We start from the raw sequence: 25,786 nt of genomic DNA on the forward strand, positions 1-25,786 counted from the left end.
TGCAACGTTCCCCAACAGTGGCATCATGAGCCAGGTTTATGTGTAGTTCTCTTTGCACGAGTAGAACACAATTTGTTGTGGGCGTAGATGTTGTCAACTTTCTTGCCGCTACTAGTCTTATCTTGCTTCAGCGGTATTGTGGGATGAAGCGTCCCGGACCAACCTTACACGTACGCTTACGTGAGACCGGTTCCACCGACTAACATGCACTAGTTGCATAAGGTGGCTGGCGGGTGTCTGTCTCTCCCACTTTAGTTGGAGCGGATTTGATGAAAAGGGTCCTTATGAAGGGTAAATAGAAGTTGACAAATCACGTTGTGACTTTCACGTAGGTAAGAAAACGTTCTTGCTAGAACCCTATTGCAGCCACGTAAAACTTGCAACAACAATTAGAGGACGTCTAACTTGTTTTTGCAGCAAGTGTTCTATGATGTGATATGGCCAAAGTTGTGATGAATGATGAATGATATATATGTGATGTATGAGATCATGTTCTTGTAATAGGAATCACGACTTTCATGTCGATGAGTATGACAACCGGCAGGAGCCATTGGAGTTGTCTTTAATTTTTGTATGACCTGCGCGTCATTGAGAAACGCCATGTAAATTACTTACTTTATTGCTAAACGGGTTAGCCATAGTAGTAGAAGTAATAGTTGGCGAGCAACATCATGGAGACACGATGATGGAGATCATGGTGTCATGCCGGTGACAAGATGATCATGGAGCCCCAAGATGGAGATCAAAGGAGCTATGTGATATTGGCCATATCATGTCACTATTATTATTTGATTGCATGTGATGTTTATCATATTTTTGTACATCTTGTTTACTTAGAACGACGGTAGTAAATAAGATGATCCCTCATAATAATTTCAAGAAAGTGTTCCCCCTAACTGTGCATCGTTGCGACAGTTCGTTGTTTCGAAGCACCACGTGATGATCGGGTGTGATAGATTCCAACGTTCACATACAACGGGTGTAAGACAGATTTACACATGCAAACACTTAGGTTGACTTGACGAGCCTAGCATGTACAGACATGGCCTCGGAACACAGAATACCGAAAGGTCGAGCATGAGTCGTATAGAAGATACGATCAACATGAAGATGTTCACCGACGTTGACTAGTTCGTCTCACGTGATGATCGGACACGGCCTAGTTAAATCGGATCATGTTATACTTAGATGACTGGAGGGATGTCTATCTGAGTGGGAGTTCATTGAATAATTTGATTAGATGAACTTAATTATCATGAACTTAGTCTAAAATATTTACAATATGTCTTGTAGATCAAATGGCCAACGTTGTCCTCAACTTCAACGCGTTCCTAGAGAAAACCAAGCTAAAAGACGACGGCAGCAACTATACGGACTGGGTCCGGAACCTGAGGATCATCCTCATAGCTACCAAGAAAGATTATGTCCTACAAGCACCGCTAGGTGACGCACCCGTCCCACAGAACCAAGACGTTATGAATGCTTGGCAGACACGTGCTGATGATTACTCCCTCGTTCAGTGTGGCATGCTTTACAGCTTAGAACCGGGGCTCCAAAAGCGTTTTGAGCGACACGGAGCATATGAGATGTTTGAAGAGCTGAAAATGGTTTTCCAAGCTCATGCCCGGGTCAAGAGATATGAAGTCTCCGACAAGTTTTTCAGCTGTAAGATGGAGGAAAATAGTTCTGTCAGTGAGCACATACTCACAATGTCTGGGTTACATAACCGCTTGACTCAGCTGGGAGTTAATCTCCCGGATGATGCAGTCATTGACAGAATCCTTCAGTCGCTTCCACCAAGCTACAAGAGCTTTGTGATGAACTTCAATATGCAGGGGATGGAAAAGACCATTCCTGAATTATTTGCAATGCTGAAATCAGCAGAGGTAGAAGTCGAAAAGGAACAACAAGTGTTGATGGTGAATAAAACCACTAAGTTCAAGAAAGGCAAGGGTAAGAAGAACTTCAAGAAGGACGGCAAGGGAGTTGCCGCGCCCGGTAAGCAAGCTACCGGGAAGAAGCCAAAGAATGGACCCAAGCCCGAGACTAAGTGTTTTTATTGCAAGGGAAGTGGTCACTGGAAGCGGAACTGCCCCAAATACTTAGCGGACAAGAAGGCTGGCATCACGAAAGGTATATGTGATATACATGTAATTGATGTGTACCTTACCAGTACTCATAGTAGCTCCTGGGTATTTGATACCGGTGCGGTTGCTCACATTTGTAACTCAAAGCAGGAGCTGCGGAATAAGCGGAGACTGGTGAAGGACGAGGTGACGATGCGCGTCAGGAATGGTTCCAAGGTCGATGTGATCGCCGTCGGCACGCTACCTCTACATTTACCTACGGGATTAGTTTTAAACCTCAATAATTGTTATTTAGTGCCAGCTTTGAGCATGAACATTGTATCGGGATCTCGTTTAATTCGAGATGGCTACTCATTTAAATCCGAGAATAATGGTTGTTCTATTTATATGAGAGATATGTTTTATGGTCATGCTCCGATGGTGAATGGTTTATTCTTAATGAATCTCGAGCGTAATGCTACACATGTTCATAGTGTGAATACCAAAAGATGTAAGGTTGATAATGATAGTCCCACATACTTGTGGCACTGCCGCCTTGGTCACATAGGTGTCAAACGCATGAAGAAGCTCCATGCAGATGGACTTTTAGAGTCTCTTGTTTATGAATCATTTGACACATGCGAACCATGCCTCATGGGTAAAATGACCAAGACTCCGTTCTCAGGAACAATGGAGCGAGCAACCAACTTATTGGAAATCATACATACTGATGTGTGCGGTCCAATGAGCGTTGAGGCTCGCGGTGGCTATCGTTATGTTCTCACCCTCACTGATGACTTGAGTAGATATGGGTATGTCTACTTAATGAAACACAAGTCTGAAACCTTTGAAAAGTTCAAGGAATTTCAGAGTGAGGTTGAGAATCAATGTGACAGAAAAATCAAGTTTTTGCGATCAGATCGTGGAGGAGAATACTTGAGTCACGAATTTGGCACACACTTAAGAAAATGTGGAATAGTTTCACAACTCACGCCGCCTGGAACACCTCAGTGTAATGGTGTGTCCGAACATCGTAATCGCACTCTATTAGATATGGTGTGATCTATGATGTCTCGTACCGATTTACCGCTATCTTTTTGGGGCTATGCTTTAGAGACTGCCTCATTCACTTTAAATAGGGCTCCGTCGAAATCCGTTGAGACGACACCGTATGAATTATGGTTTGGGAAGAAACCTAAGCTATCGTTTCTAAAAGTTTGGGGATGCGATGCTTATGTCAAGAAACTTCAACCTGAAAAGCTCGAACCCAAGTCGGAAAAATGCGTCTTCATAGGATACCCTAAAGAAACTATTGGGTATACCTTCTACCTCAGATCCGAAGGCAAGATCTTTGTTGCCAAGAATGGATCCTTTCTAGAGAAAGAGTTTCTCTCGAAAGAAGTAAGTGGGAGGAAAGTAGAACTTGATGAAGTATTACCTCTTGAACCGGAAAATGGCGCAACTCAAGAAAATGTTCCTGAGGTGCCTGCACCGACTAGAGAGGAAGTTAATGATGATGATCATGAAACTTCAGATCAAGTTGCTACTGAACTTCCTAGGTCCACAAGGACACGTTCCGCACCAGAGTGGTACGGCAACCCTGTCTTGGAAATCATATTGTTAGACAACGGTGAACCTTCGAACTATGAAGAAGCGATGGCGGGCCCGGATTCCGACAAATGGCTAGAAGCCATGAAATCCGAGATAGGATCCATGTATGAAAACGAAGTATGGACTTTGACTGACTTGCCTGTTGAGCGGCGAGTCATAGAAAATAAATGGATCTTTAAGAAGAAGACAGACGCGGATGGTAATGTGACCATCTATAAAGCTCGGCTTGTCGCTAAGGGTTATCGACAAGTTCAAGGGGTTGACTACGATGAGACTTTCTCACCGGTAGCGAAGGTAAAGTCCGTCCGAATCATGTTAGCAATTGCCGCATTCTATGATTATGATATGTGGCAAATGGACGTCAAAACGGCATTCCTTAATGGTTTCCTTAAGGAAGAATTGTATATGATGCATCCGGAAGGTTTTGTCGATCCTAAGAATGCTGACAAGGTGTGCAAGCTCCAACGCTCGATTTATGGGCTGGTGCAAGCATCTCGGAGTTGGAACATTCGCTTTGATGAGATGATCAAAGCGTTTGGGTTTACGCAGACTTATGGAGAAGCCTGTGTTTACAAGAAAGTGAGTGGGAGCTCTGTAGCATTTCTCATATTATATGTAGATGACATACTTTTGATGGGAAATGATATAGAACTCTTGGACAACATTAAGGCCTACTTGAATAAGAGTTTTTGAATGAAGGACCTTGGAGAAGCTGCATATATATTAGGCATCAAGATCTATAGAGATAGATCAAGACGCCTCATAGGTCTTTCACAAAGCACATACCATGATAAGATATTGAAGAAATTCAATATGGATCAGTCTAAGAAGGGGTTCTTGCCTGTGTTACAAGGTGTGAAATTGAGCTCAGCTCAATGTCCGACCACGGCAGAAGATATAGAAGAGATGAGTGTCATCCCCTATGCCTCACCCATAGGTTCTATTATGTATGCCATGCTATGTACCAGACCTGATGTAAACCTTGCCGTAAGTTTGGTAGGAAGGTACCAAAGTAATCCCGGCAAGGAACACTGGACAACGGTCAAGAATATCCTGAAGTACCTGAAAAGGACTAAGGAAATGTTTCTCGTTTATGGAGGTGACGAAGAGCTCGTCGTAAAGGGTTACGTCGACGCTAGCTTCGACACAGATCTGGATGACTCCAAGTCACAAACCGGATACGTGTATATTTTGAATGGTGGGGCAGTAAGCTGGTGCAGTTGCAAGCAGAGCGTCGTGGGGGAATCTATATGTGAAGCGGAGTACATGGCAGCCTCGGAGGCAGCGCATGAAGCAATTTGGGTGAAGGAGTTCATCACCGACCTAGGAGTCATACCCAATGCGTCGGGGCCAATCAAACTCTTCTGTGACAACACTGGAGCTATTGCACTTGCCAAGGAGCCCAGGTTTCACAAGAAGACCAGGCACATCAAGCGTCGCTTCAACTCCATTCGTGAAAATGTTCAAGATGGAGACATAGATATTTGTAAAGTACATACGGACCTGAATGTAGCAGATCCGTTGACTAAACCTCTCCCTAGAGCAAAACATGATCAACACCAGAATTCCATGGGTGTTCGATTCATCACAATGTAACTAGATTATTGACTCTAGTGCAAGTGGGAGACTGTTGGAAATATGCCCTAGAGGCAATAATAAAAGCATTATTATTATATTTCCTTGTTCATGATAATTGTCTTTATTCATGCTATAATTGTGTTATCCGGAAAACGTAATACATGTGTGAATAATAGACACCAACATGTCCCTAGTAAGCCTCTAGTTGACTAGCTCGTTGATCAACAGATAGTCATGGTTTCCTGACTATGGACATTGGATGTCATTGATAACGAGATCACATCATTAGGAGAATGATGTGATGGACAAGACCCAATCCTAAACATAGCATAAGATCGTATAGTTCGTTTGCTAGAGTTTTTCCAATGTCAAGTATCCTTTCCTTAGACCATGAGATCATGTAACTCCTGAATACCGTAGGAGTGCTTTGGGTGTACCAAACGTGACAACGTAACTGGGTGACTATAAAGGTATACTACGGGTATCTCCGAAAGTGTCTGTTGGGTTGACACGGATCAAGACTGGGATTTGTCACTCCGTATGACGGAGAGGTATCACTGGGCCCACTCGGTAATGCATCATCATTATGAGCTCAAAGTGACCAAGTGTCTGGTCACGGGATCATGCATTACGGTACGAGTAAAGTGACTTGCCGGTAACGAGATTGAACAAGGTATTGGGATACCGACGATCGAATCTCGGGCAAGTAACATACCGATTGACAAAGGGAATTGTATACGGGATTGCTTGAATCCTAGACATCGTGGTTCATCCGATGAGATCATCGAGGAGCATGTGGGAGCCAACATGGGTATCCAGATCCCGCTGTTGGTTATTGACCGGAGAGCAATCTCGGTCATGTCTACATGTCTCCCGAACCCGTAGGGTCTACACACTTAAGGTTCGGTGACGCTAGGGTTGTAGGGATATGTATATGCAGTAACCCGAATGTTGTTCGGAGTCCCGGATGAGATCATGGACGTCACGAGGAGTTCCAGAATGGTTCGGAGGTAAAGAATTATATATAGTAAGTGCTATTTCAGCCATCGGGACAAGTTTCGGGGTCACCGGTATTGTACCGGGACCACCGGAAGGGTCCCGGGGGTCCACCGGGTGGGGCCACCTATCCCGGAGGGCCCCATGGGCTGAAGTGGGGGAAACCCTAAAAGGGGGGCGCCCCCTTGCTTGGGGGGCGAGCCCCCACCCCTTGGCCGCCGCCCCCCCTAGGCCCCCTATATATAGTGGGGGGGGGGATGGAGGACCTCTCACCTTTGCCTTTGGTGCCTCCCCCTCCGTCTCCAACACCTCCTCCTCCTCCATAGAGCTTGGCGAAGCCCTGCCGGAGTACTGCAGCTCCATCACCACCACGCCGTCGTGCTGCTGCTGGAGCCATCTTCCTTAACCTCTCCTTCCCCCTTGCTGGATCAAGAAGAAGGAGACGTCACGCTGACCGTGCGTGTGTTGAACGCGGAGGTGCCGTCCGTTCGGCGCTAGGATCTCCGGTGATTTGGATCACGTCGAGTACGACTCCCTCATCCCCGTTCTTTGAACGCTTCCGCTCGCGATCTACAAAGGTATGTAGATGGATCCGATCACTCGTTGCTAGATGAACTCATAGATGGATCTTGGTGAAACCGTAGGAAAATTTTTGTTTTCTGCAACGTTCCCCAACAACTGACTAGAAAAGGCACGCTTGGAAGGGACTCAATAATATGCAGGGACGGATATTCTTGGTCTCAAGCACACTACACAGTTCTACAGAACTCTACCTTGGTGACCCCGTATGTCGATGAACACAAGAACAGTCTGCGCTCCAAACACCCGGAGCAGTGCGACGACTGGATTACATGTGAACACATCAGGACTTCCAGCAGTTGGTTGGAAACACGTCTCAGAGGTGACAACACTGTTTGTGTTGAGCTGTACTTGTTGTCTAGGCGACCATCTTTGACTGTATTGATTTACAAAGGATACGAGATAAATGGGAATACATTTTACACGATTGACCAAGATCAAAAGAGTACCAACCAAAATAGCGGTGTCCGCTTTGATGTAACAACCGAGAGGGGAAAGGACACATATTATGATTACATAGTGGACATATGAGAACTTGACTACGGACATGATTTTAAGGTCCTTTTGTTTAAGTGCAAATGGGTCAATCTGTCAAGAGGCGGGGTACAGGTAGACCCACAGTACGAAATGACAACAGTGGATCTGAAAAATCTTGGGTACACTGACGAACCGTTCATCCTAGCCATTGATGTGGCACAGGTTATCTATGTGAAGGACATGTCTACCAGACGGAGAAAAAGAAAAGATAAGGAAGCGAATACATCATACGATGAGCCAAAGCGCCACATAGTTCTTTCAGGAAAAAGGGACATCCTGGGAGTGGAGGGCAAGACAGACATGTCTGAAGATTATGAAAAGTTTCATGAAATTCCTCCCTTCAAAGTCAAGGCTGACCCAAGCATCCTGATAAACGATGAAGATTATCCATGGTTACGGCGCAATAAGCAAATGACACAAGCGAAGAAAAAGTGAAGACTTTCTCCCGCAACTATTATGATGATACCATGCCAACTTTGTAATAGACGAGTATGATACCATTGTCCGTTTTGTACATGCACATGCTATGCCAACTTTTTCAGAGGATGAAATGCTTTAATGTCTTATGGTTTGGCCCTCGTAATACCATTAATCCTGGTTCGCTCCTTGTCAATTATGTTCTCACCAAGAACACTTTCAAGAGGGCAACCACGTGGGCCATTGGTCCCGGTTCGTCTGAACCTTTTGGTCCCGGTTCCACGCACGAACCGGGACCAATGCGCCTCGCCCCTGGCCCATGACCATTAGTCCCGGTTTGTGCCACAAACCGGGACTAAAGGGTTGGTCCTCGTTGCGCTCAGAGTTTAGTCCCACCTCGCCAACTGAAGGGCGCTCACACTGGTTTATAAGCCCGTCCCTCTCTGCCTTGTTGAGCTCCTCTCAAAGTGAAAATAGATGCCCCTATACAGGGAATTTGACCTAAATTCATAGTGAATTTCTCTGAAATTCATAGAAATTGATTATGGATTTAGGTCGAATTTTCTCTATAGGTGCATCTATGTTCATTTTTTTAGTAAAGTTAATCACAAACTTGTGATTCACACAAATTTCAAAGAATTCAAATTTTAACTATTCAAATTTGAAAACTAATGGCACTAACAGAAAGTTTATATTTTTTCTAAAACTAATGGCACTAACAGAAAGTTTATAATTTTGCTGACCTAAAAGTAAAAATAATTAAAAATAAAGTAAAAAACAAAAGAAAATAAATAATGCATAAAACAAAACAAAAAAACTGGAAAAAAATAAAAATAACAACAATAAGTATTTTGTTGTAAGTAGAAACAAAATAAAATAAATAAAGCAACAAAGAAAACAAAAAAACAAAAAAAAGTGTTTTCAAATTTGAAAAGTAATGGCACTAACAGAAAGTTTATAATTTTTCTAAAACTAAAAGCAAAAAGAATCAAAAAATAAAGAAAAAAACAAAAGAAAATAAATAATGCAGAAAACAAAATAAAAAAACTAGAAAAAAATAAAAATAGCAACAATAAGTATTTTGTTGTAAGTAGAAACAAAATAAAATAAATAAAGCAACAAAGAAAACAAAAAAAAGTGTTTTCAAATTTGAAAACTAATGGCACTAACAGAAAGTTTATAATTTTTCTAAAACTAAAAGCAAAAAGAATTAAAAAATAAAGCAAAAAATAAAAGAAAATATATAATGCAGAAAACAAAACAAAAAAACTAGAAAAAATAGCAACAATAAGTATTTCGTTGTAAGTAGAAACAAAATAAAATAAATAAAGCAACAAAGAAAAAAACAAAAAAGTGCCACCTACTGGGCCCCCACGGCATGAATACGACTAGAAACCCTACCATGGGCCAGGATTCAAGCCCGCAGGAGGCCCAGTAGGCCCACATGCATACAGCGCAGGGTTAGGCCCGAAAGCCTGCATTTGAGAGGAGCTCGAGAGGGAAGGCGCAGCAGCGCTTATAAACCACTCTCAAGCTCTCTCAGCTAGCGAGGTGGGACTAAAGTTTTGGCGCGGGGCAGTACAAGGCCTTTGGTCCCGGTTGGTGGCACCAACCGGGACTAAAGGGGGGCATTGGTCCCGGTTCGTGGCACCAACCGGGACCAATGCCCTCCTTTTGTCCCGGTTGGTGCCACAAACTGGGACCAAAGGCCGCCGCTTCCCGCCCTTAGGGTGTTGGGTTTCCTAGTAATTTCAAAATTTTCCTACGCACACGCAAGATCATGTGATGCACAGCAACGAGAGGGGAGAGTGTTGTCTACGTACCCACGCAGACAGACTGCGGAAGCGATGACGCAACGTAGAGGAAGTAGTCGTACGTCTTCACGATCCAACCGATCAAGCACCGAAACTACGGCACCTCCGAGTTTGAGCACACGTTCAGCTCGATGACGATCCCCGAACTCCGATCCAGCAAAGTGTCGGGGAAGAGTTCCGTCAGCACGACGGCGTGGTGACGATCTTGATGCACTACAGCAGCAGGGCTTCGCCTAAACTCCGCTACAGTATTATCGAGGACTATGGTGGCTGGGGCACCGCACACGGCTAAGGAATAGATCACGTGGATCAACTTATGTGTTCTAGGGTGCCTCTACCTCAGTATATAAAGGACCAAAGGGGGGAGGCTGGCCGGCCACAAGGGGTGCGCCAGGAGAGTCCTACTCCCTCCGGGAGTAGGATTCCCCCCCCCCCAATCCTAGTTGGAATAGGATTCGCGGAGGGGGAAAAGAGAGAGAGGGGGCCGGCCACCTCTCCTAGTCCTAATAGGACTAGGGGAAGGAGGAGGCGCGCAGCCCATGTAGGGCTGCCTCTTCTCTTTTCCACTAAGGCCCATCATGGCCCATTTAGCTCCCGGGGGGTTCCGGTAACCTTCCCGGTACTCCGGTAAAATCCCGATTTCACCCGGAACACTTCCGATATCCAAACATAGGCTTCCAATATATCAATCTTTACGTCTCGACCATTTCGAGACTCCTCGTCATGTCCGTGATCACATCCGGGACTCCGAACAACCTTCGATACATCAAAATGCATAAACTCATATTATAACTGTCATCATAACCTTAAGCGTGCGGACCCTACGGGTTCGAGAACAATGTAGACATGACCGAGACACGTCTCCGGTCAATAACCAATAGCGGGACCTGGATGCCCATATTTGCTCCTACATATTCTACGAAGATCTTTATCGGTCAGACCGCATAACAACATACGTTGTTCCCTTTGTCATCGGTATGTTACTTGCCCGAGATTCGATCGTCGGTATCCAATACCTAGTTCAATCTCATTACCGGCAAGTCTCTTTACTCGTTCCGTAATACATCATCTCATAACTAACATCTTAGTTACAATGCTTGCAAGGCTTATGTGATGTGTATTACCGAGAGGGCCCCAGAGATACCTCTCCGACAATCGGAGTGACAAAACCTAATCTCGAAATATGCCAACCCAACATGTACCTTTGGAGACACCTGTAGTACTCCTTTATAATCACCCAGTTACGTTGTGACGTTTGGTAGTACCCAAAGTGTTCCTCCGGTAAACGGGAGTTACATAATCTCATAGTTATAGGAACATGTATAAGTCATGAAGAAAGCAATAGCAACATACTAAACGATCGGGTGCTAAGCTAATGGAATGGGTCATGTCAATCAGATCATTCAACTAATGATGTGACCTCGTTAATCAAATAACAACTCTTTGTTCATGGTTAGGAAACATAACCATCTTTGATTAACGAGCTAGTCAAGTAGAGGCATACTAGTGACACTCTGTTTGTCTATGTATTCACACATGTATTATGTTTCCGGTTAATACAATTCTAGCATGAATAATAAACATTTATCATGATATAAGGAAATAAATAATAACTTTATTATTGCCTCTAGGGCATATTTCCTTCACAATGGCCCACGTGGCCCGGCCCGCCCCCTGGGCTCACGAACCGGGTCCAATGCCCCCATTGGTCCCGGTTCTGGACTGAACCAAGACTAATGGGCTGACCCAGCCTGGACCTTTGCCCCTTTTCTACTAGTGGTAGCACCTTCTCCACAGTAGCCCTTGACGGTGAGGCTTTGTCTCTTCACGCTTCCTTCGTTCCGTTGACAGTTCTCGTCTCCACGTTGGTCGTACACTGATGCACGAGGACAAACCATTAACACAAAGTTTCAGAGCTTCAGTCATATTGTTGTTGGGTTGTTCCATGCGAAAGACAATAGTAGCAAAGCCTCATGGGATTTCACAAAATGAAAATGGCACACAAAGGCTATCGCATACTGTACAAAAAGAATTATTGCCCTCGTGGAGGGAGCATAGAGAGAAAAGCGGCCAGATCGCAGAAGCAATTGGAAATGATCACAGGTTTCCTGAAATGTAGTGAATGAATTTGCACGGGCCCCTTTTCTCGTGTGTCCTTGTTCTGGTGGGAGGTATGCCACGTACGTGGCTGTTTACAATTTGACTGCGTCCTATAACACATGTGTCACTGGTTCGGCGGCCGCTTGCGTCGCATGTTCTGGCTTTCATCGTCTGGATTGTTTGGGGCTGTTTCCATCCACCGATCCACGCCTCATCCCAGCCCTCCCCGTCCTAGCGCTGAGATTCGGCTCTTCTCCCCCTGCCGTCCCTATTGGTGTATTCCCATCTCTTCTCCGCGTGACCCAGCTGATGGCATATGCAGCAACTATCGACGATGGCATACAAAGGGCACTACCGAGGCGCCAGCGGCGGAGGCTACCAACAGCAACACGAGTCGTGGAGCGGCGGCGGGCTACCGTCCCAGCCACTGGCGTCCTCTTTTGTTTCCCGACCATCAAGGAGGACTGCCACGACAACTGTGGCTCATCCTCATGGATGCTCTTCGATCTGAATATGTTGAATGCCATGGCTGCCGACAACATGGGCAGAGCTGCGACACGCTCCTGCTCCACCTCGCCGGCTCATGCCTCATCAGAGCCAGCCTATTGCCGGCCCCATGTTCCCTTTGGCACCGGACCCATATGGCCATATCTAGAGACGATGGCGCATGAAGGAGAGCCGAGGTCGTGTCCGTCCGGGATGCGGAACTCCGGCCGCGGCGGCGCGCCGTCCTCGCCTTCGTGAGACCATGATGTGTTGTTCTCCACCTAAGCTCACCCAGCCCGGATGCATCTTGAGCTCGCAGCCGTCGCGTCGACCTTGCGTATTTCTTCGGCACCCCGCCGTTTCCGGCCCGTGAGGTCGCCGTGGGGATCTGTTGCCTCCGGTATATCAGCGCGGAAGCCCTCACAAGGAGTGCTTCAGCTTCATGTCGATTCGCCTCCACTTGAACTGCACGACGGCGAGCGCACGACTGTCTTCTCCTCGCTCTCTTGCCGTGCGCACTGCTGCCGCGCATTCGCGCTGTGTGCGGCGTGCTTCCTGCATGCGCGGGCTGTTGCGTCGCGTGCGTGTAGGGCTTACGTGCTGCTGCTGCATGTGTGATGTGTGGGCCGTTGTTCTTTGTCAGGGAGCAGTGCCGCTTTCCATACCTCGGTGACCCTGTCCACACGGTGCTAGCGGTGCCGCTGTCGACGTTGCTTCAGGATGTTGCTGATCGGTGCGGGCTCTCTCGTGTCTTCCAGAGATTTTTTGCTTTCCTCCCTCTTGTGCGAGGCTATAAATAGGTTCCTTTGCTTCTTTCGGTAGTACTTGTGGTTTCCAGTTGCGTCTTATACCTGCTTCGATGGTTTCTTCTTGTAATGGTCCGCGTCGTTCTGGCCGGCTTTCTCGCTCGCGGGCGTCTACAGTTGATCGGCGAGGTGGTTCGGCCCGTGGTGGTGTTCCTGCTGTTTCGGCGGATCGGGCCATTGTCTTGCGAGGTGTTTCATCTTCTCATCTTCGCTCGCCGTCTCGGTTTGGTCGCTCTATGCGTCGTTCGCCTCCTGTGCGTGATTCTTCTGGGCGATCTCCTGTTTCGGTGGATGTTCTGGCGCAATCTGGTTTGAGTTCTCTTTTCTTTCCGTCCATTCGTGTTTTGCCTGTTAATGTGGACTAATTGTTCTGTTTCGTTGTTGGAGTTAGATAGTGATGCTTCTGCTAGGTGGCGTAGGGAGGAGATCCAGCTGGGCAAGCGGCCCATCGATTCTACTCTCGGTTTGTGCATTTAGTTTGGCTGAATTTTATAGGTGGCTGCTGTTTGTCCGCGCACTTATTTGCGCAGTTTGTTTTACATTGGCAGAGGTCCCATTTTGCGCGGCGGAGTCATGTGGACGTGATGTTGTTCCTGCTATTGGCTGTTTGTCTGATGTAGAGCCTGGTATTTCGTTGTTTCTTTTGTTAATTCCTCAGAAATGAGCTATGATTATATATGATATTTTTATTTTGTGTGATAGATTCAGTTCTAAAATTAAGAGTTTTATGAGCATAAGTTTGAAGTCATTACTTTTTAGTTAGAAAAGGTAAGTTGTGCACATAAGCGAGTTGCATAGGATGCATTTTTTATTGACATGCGTGATACATCTTGCAACATGGAAAATGGTAGAGAACATGTCTTACTCCCAGAAGAGATGGAATAGGCTAGGGCACATCTTATTGAAAGAGGCCATAGCAGTGGCTCGGCGGCGGCCATTGGTTGCATGGGCCATGCACGTTGGTTTGTGTGTGTGCGTTATTGCTAGGGTCCCCCGAACATGCGCCTGGTGCTGATAGGTGCACCCCGTGGCGTACATGCGCGCTTGCGTGCATGGCGCATGCACGTGCATTGGGCCGACGGGGCACAATATCGAACGGAGCATGTCTTTCTCTCCCAATGATGATTTCTGTTTGATCTTTAAACACGTCATAGGATAGCGGCCCCATTGCGTCTGGCCATGCTTCTTCCCGCCTCCGATCGTGAGCGGTTCAAGGTTGTGCTCACTATAGCATCACCTGATTATCAATCATAACTATCACACATTTGAAGTCACAAAGAGAAACCTTTTTCCAATGCAAGAGAAGGCACACACCAACCAATGACAGCCGCCTAGGAAAGTAAATTCACAAGACAGACTAAGATCCTAGCAAAATAAATTCACAAGACAGATTAAGATCCTGGCAAAGATATGCACCAATTTGCAAAAGATCTATAGAAGTTCATCACAGGCAGGAAGCTGCGCTGTCATGAATAAATGAAATGTGTTTAGTCTAATTAAGAAAGTGTCGATGTGTATTTTGGACTTTGTAAGATGTAGCACTCATGCTAATAATTAGTGTATCGTCCTCAATTTGCTTTTATCATGTCTTGCCATTTTTTTCATTACAAACTTATGAATTTGCTTTTATGCATGTTTTGCCTTTTTCATACTAACATATGGACCCAAAGATTTTCATTTTAAGTTTAAGTTTATAAAACAAGACAAAAGCAACATATATACAAAACTTAACACTAATACATATGCACGGTGATGATAAATGTGTCATTTCTAGCTTCTTCTTTTATGATTGTAACCTCAACTATCAAAATTAACATATATAAACACAATGTATTGACGAGGCGCGGCGTGCCGCCGCGCGGGTACATGCTAGTAGATGTCAAGGGATTGGAAGTTTACCTGATGCTGAAGAGAAGCGAGGCCATCCAGTCCATCACGCAGTGCTTTCAGTTCACTGAAATATGGATATGCACCCTTAGCTTTGAACAGATTGCCAAGTCTTTCAAAGCAGTCCCACCATACTTACGCAACATCAAGGGATGTACACAGGGAACTTTGCAATGTCCAGTGAACCGGCACAGTTGTAAATACTTGACATCTCCATCTGGGGCATCCGCTAACAATCAATAATAAGTGATAAGAGCCCCGCATGAACAGTTGCAGTAAGTATGTGTAATATAGTTTAGATTGATTGATTGGCGAAGATGAGAGTGATGTGTAATATAGTTTTGATTTGATTGATTGGCGAAGAGGAGAGTCAATGTTGGTCATTACCCAAAATGATCCCGGTAGGAGAGACCGGCTCATAGGTGTTGACGGCGAGGAAGGAGAAGACATTGGAGACTGATGAGTCGTGAGCGGAGGCCAAGGTGGTGTCAGTTGCTGCCTGCTGACTGACGATGACGGGCGGAGGGATCGGACCGACCAAGAGGAGGTCTCGAGTTGTTGGTTCTTGCGGAGAAGCCGGGGCGGAAGGGGTGGCTGCAGTTAGTGCATCCATCTCATATTGGTTGTTGAAAAAACCAGTAGTGACCTAATTTAAAAGCCAACACATGTCAGCTCATATGGGTATGTGGAACTGAGCATACGTGTTGTACTGTGTGGGCTTAGCTCATATGGGTTTGTGAAACTGAGCATACGTGTTGTACTGTGTTGCCAACGGTGCTTGCATTTTCCTGAATTTATTTTAGACTCTAGTGATATTTGTCCAGTGGTAGAAGACGTTCCTGTGATTACGAAAACGCCAGTTGTGACTTTTTCAATCTCAAGATATTGTACCAGCTTAGTATCCAACACATGTCAGCTCATATGGGTTTGTGGAACTGAGCATATGTGTTGTACTGTGTTGGCACCGGTGCTCGTATTTTCCTGAATTTATTTCAAACTCTCTGGTGATATTCGTTCAGTAGCAGGAGACGTTCTTGTCGACTACGAAGACGTCTGTTGTGACTACGTCAATCTCAAGTTTTTGTAACGGCTCAGTATCTCGACGATTTTTGGTAGGGTGCACGTGTATGCGTTCTTAGGGATGAGCGTATGTATGTATACGTGAGCAACTGCGTTAGACTGTGTTAAATAACGGTAGCCAACACCAAAGAAAAAATCTAGTAGCGAAATAAATAAATAAAACTGCCACGTGTTAGCTTGGTACGCACTCACACGAAGTACTTCAAATGCATGGGAGCAAAGGTAGCAAACACCAAAGAAACAATCTAGTAGGGTACTAAATAAAAAAACTGCTACGTGTCAGCTTGGTATGCACTCACACCAAGTACTTCAAATGCGTGGGAGCAGCCCTAGCTTAGTAGCTTTAATTCTTTTATATATAGTGATACTATTCATCACCCAGGATGCAGAATAAATTATTCTCCACCCGAGGTAATTTTACGATCACGTCATAATTAAATTACATTTGGAATTCAAATAGTTACATTCCTATTGATTCACTACGTAAAATTTGGCATAAAAAATAAAAGTATAGGTCGTAAGACAAGAAAATTTGCAGTTTATGTACATTTTACACTAACTTTTTACGTTTGTAATTTTACGTAACATAAAATATTTTTTACGGCGATTATATGTTTTCTTACTGTCTCTTTTTATGTTGGAAATAAGTCAAAATTTATGAAATGTAAAATTACGGTGCATTGATGGTAAAATAGAAAGGGGTGAAGAATAACTATTCCTCACCCAGGGTGACGATACTTTGACATGCAGACAGCAGCCACGATACTTTGAGCAGTTAAGTGTGTACGCATAATCGTGACGAACATGTTTGTACCATGTATGTTGTAGTGGCTATATTATTACATTTTTATTTGAATGGAAAAAAGAAGATGGAACAACCCATTCGATGGGATATACTAGCATAAATCTATGTTGTATACTACCGATATATGATTGTGAATGATGACAAAAGTTGGAGTTATCATAAGTGATAATTTAGTAGAGGATGGACGTAGGCAAAGGCATTATTTCAATCAGGCCAAATCTGTGCTTGCTTTGACATGGAAAATCTGGCTCAAGGCGCATTAATTAGTTTGAGATGCAATTGAGGTCATGGAGGAGTGTGAGTCATTTGAAAATGGAACTTGTATATTGTACATAGGCAACAAACTGCAACAATTGAGCAGTTAAGTGTGTACACATTATCATGACGAACATGCTTGTGTCATGTACGATCGATGTAATGGTTACATTATCCTATTTGATGGGATATATTATCTATAAAAAGAGACCGTGTATATCAATGATATTTGTGATTTGTAGATCTGGTTGGTTAAAGGACGTTTCATGGTCAAGATAGTGGGGCCACTCCTTGATGAAGAGTTTGATCTAGCCATTGACTTTTCTTTGCCACAGTTTCTTGCGAAATTTTTGTCATATTATTGCGTCTTTCATTCTGTAGGCATCAGCATGCCTTGAGCTTGCTGATCCTTTTATGATAAACATTCTCTTGGATGAGTTTTTGTGTATTGATATGAACACTGAACACTTCAGATAAAGTTTAGGGTGGAATGTGTAATTTTGTTTTCTTTGTGAAATGCATGAAAGTAAACAAATCAAATTTTCATAAGCAATAATTCAATAGAGGACGAACGTAAGGAGACGTCGTTGCAATGAGACCAAAGGCAGACTTTTTTGTCTTGACATGGAACGAATGGCTAGCTCTAGGTTTTTTATTATGATAAGTAATTGTTGTTCGGTGGTCCATGAACCTCGATGTAATTTTTATTATGTTGAGGTGTTTTGTACTTGTGGTGTATCTTTATGATAGATCTGATCTTTTAAAAAAAATAACAGAGTACAAATGCAGGTGCTCATATACATGTACATACACTCAACTCTATGAACACACGCACACAGACTCTATCCCTGTGAAAACCTCCGAAATATTGAGTTGGCACAACATTTTGAGATTGATAAAGTGTGGCTCCAGCTCCATTAATTAGTTTGGGTTACAACCAGGGTTAAGCAGGAGTGGAGGTCATTTCATAATGTAACTTGCATATATATGGTGCATACACAGCATTCGCGGTACTTTGAGAAGTGAAGTGTTTATGCATAATCATGACAAACTTGTATATGTCATGTATGCTGTAATGGCCATATTATTGCCTTTTTATTTCAATAGAAAATAAGATAGCACAACCCATTCGATGGGATATATTAAATATATGGTGTATACAATCAATATTTGATTTATGGGTGATGATAAAGAATTTGAATTTGAATTGTCGTAAGTGATAATTTAATAGAGGATGGACTCAGGCAGAGGCATTATTGCCATGAGGCCAAATCCGTGCTTGTCTTCACATGAAAAGTGTGGCTCCAAACGCATTAATTAGATTGGGTTGCGATCACGGTCAAGGAGTAGTGCAAGTCATTTGCGCACACACAACAACTACAATAATTGAGCAGTCAAGTTAGTGTGTACACATGATAAGTCAAGTTAGTGTGTACACATTATCATGTGTCATGTACGATGTAACGGCTACATTATCGTATTTGATGGGATATATTAGCCGTAAAAAAATCATATATATGTCTGAACGATATTTGTGATTGGTGGATGATGGTACATTGAAGGACGTAGCATGGTCATGAGTCGCACCCCTTGTATTTTATTTGCCACAGTTCCTTGAGAAACTTTTGTCATGTTATTGACTTTTGTTTCGCTGGAGATGGAGATGTGGCGCATCCTTTTAGAGGGTTGGCTACTTATAAAACTCTCACTACTCTTGCCGGAGACCAACATACGGTCAGCAATGCTGAGACTGTGGACATCATTAATGTTGCTGCTGCTCCTTGGGGCAGCGGCAGCTGCAACAGCAGCTACCACCGCGACCACTCGTGGGTGTCAGCCGAGCTGCGGCGGCGTTGATATCCCCTACCCCTTCGGCATCGGCGCCGGCTGCTTCCGCAAGGGCTTCGAGATCGAGTGCATCAACGTTGGCCCTGTGCTCGCCGGCACATCCCTCCGGGTGCTCAAGCTGTCGCTGGATCCAGATGAGTCGCAGGTGATGCTTCCCATTGGGTGGGAGTGCTACAACGCCTCCGACCCGAGCGACACCTATGAAAACTGGGACTATGGAGAGACAACGATGAACAATGACGGCGTCTACCGCATCTCCAACACGCACAACATGCTCGTCGTCGTCGGCTGCAACACCATGGGTTTCGCACTCAGCAAACCGACCAAGGGCAGCAACTACAAGTACGCCTACCAGACCGGGTGCATGTCCTACTGCAACAACTCGGCTAGCGCGCAGGACGGCCTCTGCGACGGCGTCGGGTGCTGCCACGTCAACATCCCGCCGGGGCTCACTGACTACTACTTCAACTTCCACGAGTACGACCACTCCGCCATGATGGACTACAGCCCGTGCGACTACGCCTTCCTCGTTGACAGGAACAACTACACCTTCCAGCGGTCCGACCTCAAGATGAACACACACCAGATCATGCCGGTGTGGCTGGACTGGGCCATTCGCGTAAACGATTCCATCTCCGAGGACATACTATCATGCAAGCAAGCGGCCAAGACGGGTCAGGACGCCTGCGCCAGCGCCCACAGCGACTGCGTCAACTCGACCAATGGACCTGGCTACAACTGCAAGTGCTCCAAAGGCTACGAGGGCAACGCTTACGTCGACGACGGATGCATCAGTAAGTTTCCGTGCTTTTAGTCTGACTACAATTTTATTTATTTGAGAGGGCGCCATGGCAGTGGGGAGACTGTCACCTTGGCATCGGATTGGTGAAGAGGTCAAACGGCCCTCGCCTGTCACGGCAAAGAAGGTAGATACCAGCAATGGATCGGCGGCGGAAGGTAGGTTTAGGTAGGGGACAACGGAAGGAAGAATAGCTGCCGGCGGTGGGAGGGTAGGGTTTGGAAGAAAGACAAGGACCGCGGAGTTATAAGAGAACAAGACCTGTAAAAGAACTCCCCCTAAATATATGGTTTTATGGGGTGTTGATCTAATTTATGGGAGGTACTTAGGTATTGTGCTTTAGCATGACCCATAAATATCTTTCATGTAAAACATGTTTTTTCTTCATATTTCTTTCTTAACTAGCATACAAAAGTAAATAATTAATTACATTTAGGTCCTCGAAATAAGAAAAACAGCCTCGAGCCATTGCAAACCAAAACTTTAATTGCAGCAAGGTCCTTTGAGCTCAGCTGGATAACCATCAACCTGGCCCGGGCTGCCCGCAGCGGGGCGAGGCGGGCAAGGCAGCAGGGTTCGGTGGGCTAGATGGTCGGGGCAGTGCCACAGCATGGTGAGGTGGCCCGTAGTGGGCTGAGGCAAGATGGGCAGCACGGTGAGGTGGTGATGAACAGCTGGTCGGCCACGTGAGGTACGTCGAAGAGGCGGGCGCTGCGGGCAGGAGTCGCGACAGACACCCCGAGCCACGAGGACCAGTTGGGCGGGCGGCGGACTCGATGGCTAGACTAGAGGGGCGGCAGAGTCGGCAGAGTTCATCATCGGCGATCCAAGTAGTGCGGCGCCGCCTGAGCAACGCGTGGAGGCGAGCGTACTAGGGGGCTGAATTTTCAGCAGTTGGCTCCCGCTACGATTCAGAGGAATGTTTACCGGAAGACACGTGAGGGGGAGTGTTGACGTATAATGTGCTGCCTAGTCTCTTTCATCAGATCGGTCTTTTGGTTGCATTGGCTAGAGTATGCACTTCTACATGGTATCAGAGCCAAGAGGTTTTGAGTTCAAGACCCGGCTGGCGCAATTAAATTGCAGCCCACTTTCGGTCCACGTTTAGCCCTGAGGGAGCCACACGTGAGGGAGAGTGTTGACGTATAATGTGCTGCCTAGTCTCTTTCATCAGATCGGCCTTTTCGTTGCATTGGCTAGAGCCTCCTAGATGGAAGGGTAGTTGGACTGATTATATTGGTCCCCTAATTTTTCTTTTAAGTTCTATGGAAACTATTGGAGCACGGATTTTGGCCTAACTCCCCCTAAACCAGAATCGTTACAAGAAAGGGAAACTGTTGGTGATGTTGTAATGGCGTGGTGGTGGTCATAACTGGCTGGTGGCTAATTTGGGCTGAGCATCTTCAAATCCTCAATAAAAACTACTCCAGTAATCACTTGTTGAGGCTCTCAAATAACTACTTTTGTGTTATTGGGATGGATGCTTTCGCAAATCCTTAATAACCCCATGTGCACCCAACCTCGCATCTCTCTCTCTCTCTCTCTCTCTCTCTCTCTGACGGCAGGTGGTGGTGGCGGCAGGCGGTGACAATGGTAGCAGCGGCCACGGCGATTGCAGTGGGCTGTGATGGCGGCAACAACGCTCTGTGGTCCGGTGGCCGGCGAAGGCGGTGGTGGCGTGGTCGGCAACAACGGTGGCACGGGCAGCGCCGGGTGATAGAGTTAGCAGCAACTGACATATATATGGGCCTCACGTTATTTGGGAGAGTATTGGAAGAAGCTCAAGTGCCTCCATATTTGGGAAGTCGGGCTAAATTATTTGGGGCGTCCCAAACAATATTGAGCATTGGAGACCTGTTGAAGCTTGTTTTTGCCCCATTCATATCTAAATATTATTAGATATTGGGAATCTGTTAAACATGCTCTTAGTGGTGAAATATGACCACTAACAGGCCGATCTAAGCGAAAGATGAGTGATGGGACATCATGGAGAGGACAAAAGACTCACCACTGACAGGTCACCTAACTGATCGTTTGGTTAAAAAAAAACCTGACTGGTCGTAAAGTGGTGTCGTTGTTGACTTGGTAGCATAGCCCTCACTCATCGATCATGGCTGATCGGTTAGTGCTGCGCATCACCACTGACGGGTGGTTGGTGGACGGTCAGTGTTGGAGCAGTATTTCTAGCAGTACTAGTTGATTACAATCTCAATATTTGGTGAATATGCAATTTGTATATTTGTTTCCATATATAGTTAAATTTTTCTTCATTGAATTGAAATCACACATTTTCTAAATCAGTTGAGACTGAAAAAACCTTAGTAGATGAAAACATACAAAACTATGTTTCTTCTTGACCAATGTTCTAAATAATATTCATTTTGTGAATTTGCGGCCGGGACACAGATATAGATGAATGTGCAGATCCTGCCAAGTATCCTTGCTATGGTGTATGCAAGGACACCCAAGGATGGTACGGATGCGAATGTCCTGCAGGTTATCGGAGCCATGACCCAAGAACAGAACCATGTACTCAACAGTTCGCACTTGCAGCACAAATCTCCATAGGTAAACATCATACTCCTACTACACCTGTTACTTCTCAATGTATTGATGCCATCGCTTTTGCTAATTTAGTTATGTAAATTGTTCTCTCTTAGTCGCCCCAAAATACATACACAGAGCTAGTTAAATTATTCTTGCAACTATCTCTTCTCTAATATGTATTCGTATTGTTTGAGGCTCACAAGTCAAGTCACAAGAATTTACCACAATTTAAACTACCTGCTGAACAGAAAGATAATCCTCAATCTTATAGTATATATTAGGATCCCTAATTGAACGGTTACATTCAATTTGTAAGTATCTTGCTACCCATTTTAAAATATTTGCTTGCGCTTCATACCAAGCATAAACTCAAAAATTAAGTTTGATTATTAAAATAGTTACGTTCCATGGCCAACTAATTAGTGACCATAAACTTTGATTATTACAATAGTGAAGCTTGTTTCTTTGTCCATGTAGGTGCAATTGGTGGCATTCTTGTCTTGGCATTTCTGGCATTCTTTTTTGTTCTTCGCAAAGAGAAGCAGAAGGCCAGAGATTTTTACCGAAAGAATGGTGGGCTTACATTAGAGAAAGCTAGAACTATTAAGATTTACACAAGGGACAATCTGAAACCAATTTTGAAGAGTAGCAATCTAATTGGTAAAGGTGGTTTTGGTGAAGTTTACAAGGGTGTTGTTGATGGAGCTACTGTCGCAGTAAAGAAACCGAATGGTCGTAGTGTGCTAGAAAAGGAGCAATTTCCAAATGAAGTCATCATCCTGTCTCAAGTCAGCCACAAGAACATTGTAAGGCTTTTAGGTTGTTGCCTCGAAGTGGATAACCCCATGCTCGTCTATGAATTCATCTCCAAAGGAAGCTTGGAGGACAATCTTTATCGTGCTGACAACGAGGAGCTTCTCGACTTGGATGTACGTCTAAGTATTCTTGAAGAGTCAGCACAAGGTCTAGCTTATATGCACTCACAAATCCATAACAAAATCCTGCATGGTGATGTTAAACCAGCAAACATACTCTTGGATGAGAACTTTTCCCCGAAGATCGCGGATTTTGGGATATCGAGGTTGCTTGCAAAAGGTAAGTACCACACTGCAAACGTCATAGGTGACATGTCTTATATGGATCCTGTGTACCTACAATCAGGTCGATTGACCGACAAAAGTGATGTCTATAGTTTCGGTGTTGTCATCTTAGAGCTCATTAGCAGGAAGAGCGCCACTGACTCTGAAAATAATAGCCTAGTGAGGAGCTTCCTAGAGTGTCAACAAAAAGGGGAGAGTATGATTGAGCTCTTTGATAAGGAAATTGCAACAACAGGAGATTTGGGATTTCTTAACAAGTTGGCAGAGATTGCTCTTGAGTGTCTTAACCTTGATGCAGATCAAAGACCATCAATGACAGATGTTGCAGGGCGCCTTCTCACATTGCATAGGTCCCGTAATCCTTAGGTTTGTTTACGGATCGGAGTTTCAACGGCATGTACGTATGTTAAGTTGAATAAAATAGGTAGCTATTAGTGTCAACCTTTGTTGTATTTGTTGTTACTATAGTGAGTAACTTTACATTTCATATGACCAAATGTATGGATTGATTTTCCGATTAAACTTTATTGTAATAGGGATTTAAACATCATCTTCCATAACAATATCTGGGCTAGGTACATCACTAGTACAGTATGTGGTGTTTTTTCTTTGGGCAGAGACACCTGCCTTGGGATTGCCTCTATGATTCATGACAAAACAGAATAGTTGAGTGAAAAGCTATGGATCACATGCGCCCCGCCAGTCCTCGCTACTGGACTGGTGGCGATCGGCACAACAATCCGCCCCAACGCCCATGCGCAAGGGCCTGGGCTCCATGACCCTCCAAGTTCTTATAATCTGGCAACTTATATGAATATAACCTAGTAAATGAATGGCATTAATATTGTAACTACCACCGGAGAAGGTGGTCAAAATATATCAACATGAGGATCCAAGATTGAAGATAATATTGCAATGAAATCATCAGTAGAAATATAAAGTTAATTGGATTAGCAGCTCGTGACATAAAATGAATTTTAGTCCCCGCGAGTGCAGTCCAGGATTTCAACCAACAACTCCGTTAGAAACAGCAGCAATAAGCGAGGCTAGAGTTTTCTACCAACGATCAAAACTACAACACCTGCATAGTCCAAAAGCTGATACAAAAAGCCTCAATTGGACTGTTGATTGAAAGTCCTTGACGTTGTTTCTTGACACGAACCGAAAATACTAATGCTTACCACTGCAATTTCTTTATATGATGACGAAAACGACTAGAATGACCATTTCAGGACCTGGACATCTGAAGCTAGTTCGAAGCCAGATAAGATGTACAGGCTTAATTAGTGAAGTCTAATGCTACTCTAGGTAGTATTCTCGCAGGTGTTTACAAAAAGGTTAGGGATATCTAAGGTTGTTCTTCCTTCAGTGACAAAGACTTGATCTTTAGAAATTTCTGACCTCAAGAGAGCACTCTAAAAATTCATCTTACTGGTAGTTGATGTCAGGACTTCCAATCAGTAGTAATTTAATTAATAAACGAGTTGTCATTTGGCGCCCATAGATGGTTGCTATTTATAAGGATGAATGCCGGTGGAACACATACCTCATGATGATTGCTATTGTGCAGGTGCAGGTGTCTACCTAATGAGAATTTCTAGCAACAACAATCCAGTTGCACTGTTATATTGGGTTATTTCATCACCCCATATCCTACTTTTCATAAACTATATGCTTTTGCAGCGGAAATATACATATGATCCCTGAATACCACACTTATTTCGTCACGACAAGAAAACAATGGATACCTTTGAATTAGGGTTTGCCTAATTATCTGGTTCCACCTCAGTCTAGATAATTGGAATAATTAAGATAGTGGATGAAAATTGAACTTATAATTTGCATCTTACAAACAAAAAAATGGCTGCTCTTTCTGTTCACACCCCTTCCTCAACAAGTAAAAGATCCATGCAGAAACACAATTTCTGACCCCGACAATTCTCAGAAGATTTATACATGGACTCAGTGGGAATGTGAACTTACATGCTAGGTGCCTGGTAGAAAGAAATTCTGATGCGCCTGCATTGCAGCTCCGAGGCAAGTCTGTGAAAAGTGCAGAAAGAACGGCACTTCCAGCAACACCATTTACCATCAAGGCGGCAGGAAACTGGCAAGACAGCTGCAGCAGGCCAACACGATCATCAACATGCACTATGCCCAAATGGCAACCCGTCCATCAAGTCAGGAACCCGTCAACAATGGTTTGTGCCAGCAGCAAATATAGTATTACTCCTTCCTTGATGACCATATATAAGTCTTTTTAGAGATTTCAATAAGAACTACATGCAGATGTATATAGGCATATTTTAGAGCGTACATTCACTCATTTTACTCCATATATAGTTCCAATTGAAATCTGTAATAGGACTTATATTTAGGAACGGAGGGAGTATATTACATGAAAAGACAACTAAAAAACAACAACATGAAAAGACGCTGCCGCTCTCTTGGATGTCTTACTTGCCGTTTTTTAGT

The 25,786-nt window shown here is 44.5% G+C and overlaps 1 protein-coding gene across 1 annotated transcript; it reads left to right on the top strand.

The window, feature by feature from the left end:
• Positions 1–18,758: 18,758 nt before the first annotated feature.
• On the top strand, positions 18,759–23,791 carry LOC125532527 (wall-associated receptor kinase 2-like). Its single transcript, XM_048696566.1, has 3 exons — positions 18,759–19,659; positions 22,071–22,232; positions 22,689–23,791. The coding sequence occupies exons 1-3, from the start codon at positions 18,759–18,761 to the stop codon at positions 23,675–23,677; spliced, it is 2,052 nt and encodes a 683-aa protein (XP_048552523.1). The 3' UTR covers positions 23,678–23,791.
• Positions 23,792–25,786: the final 1,995 nt, after the last annotated feature.

The sequence above is a fragment of the Triticum urartu genome, chromosome 1, assembly GCF_003073215.2.
Source record: "Triticum urartu cultivar G1812 chromosome 1, Tu2.1, whole genome shotgun sequence".
Lineage (NCBI taxonomy): Eukaryota > Viridiplantae > Streptophyta > Magnoliopsida > Poales > Poaceae > Triticum > Triticum urartu.

Excerpts from the sequence above, each read along its gene's own strand:
- LOC125532527 (XM_048696566.1), top strand. The coding sequence starts at position 18,759 with ATGCTGAGACTGTGGACATCATTAATGTTGCTGCTGCTCCTTGGGGCA. Across the intron at positions 19,660-22,070 it reads CGTCGACGACGGATGCATCA|ATATAGATGAATGTGCAGAT; the intron begins GTAAGTTTCCGT and ends GCCGGGACACAG. Across the intron at positions 22,233-22,688 it reads TGCAGCACAAATCTCCATAG|GTGCAATTGGTGGCATTCTT; the intron begins GTAAACATCATA and ends TTGTCCATGTAG.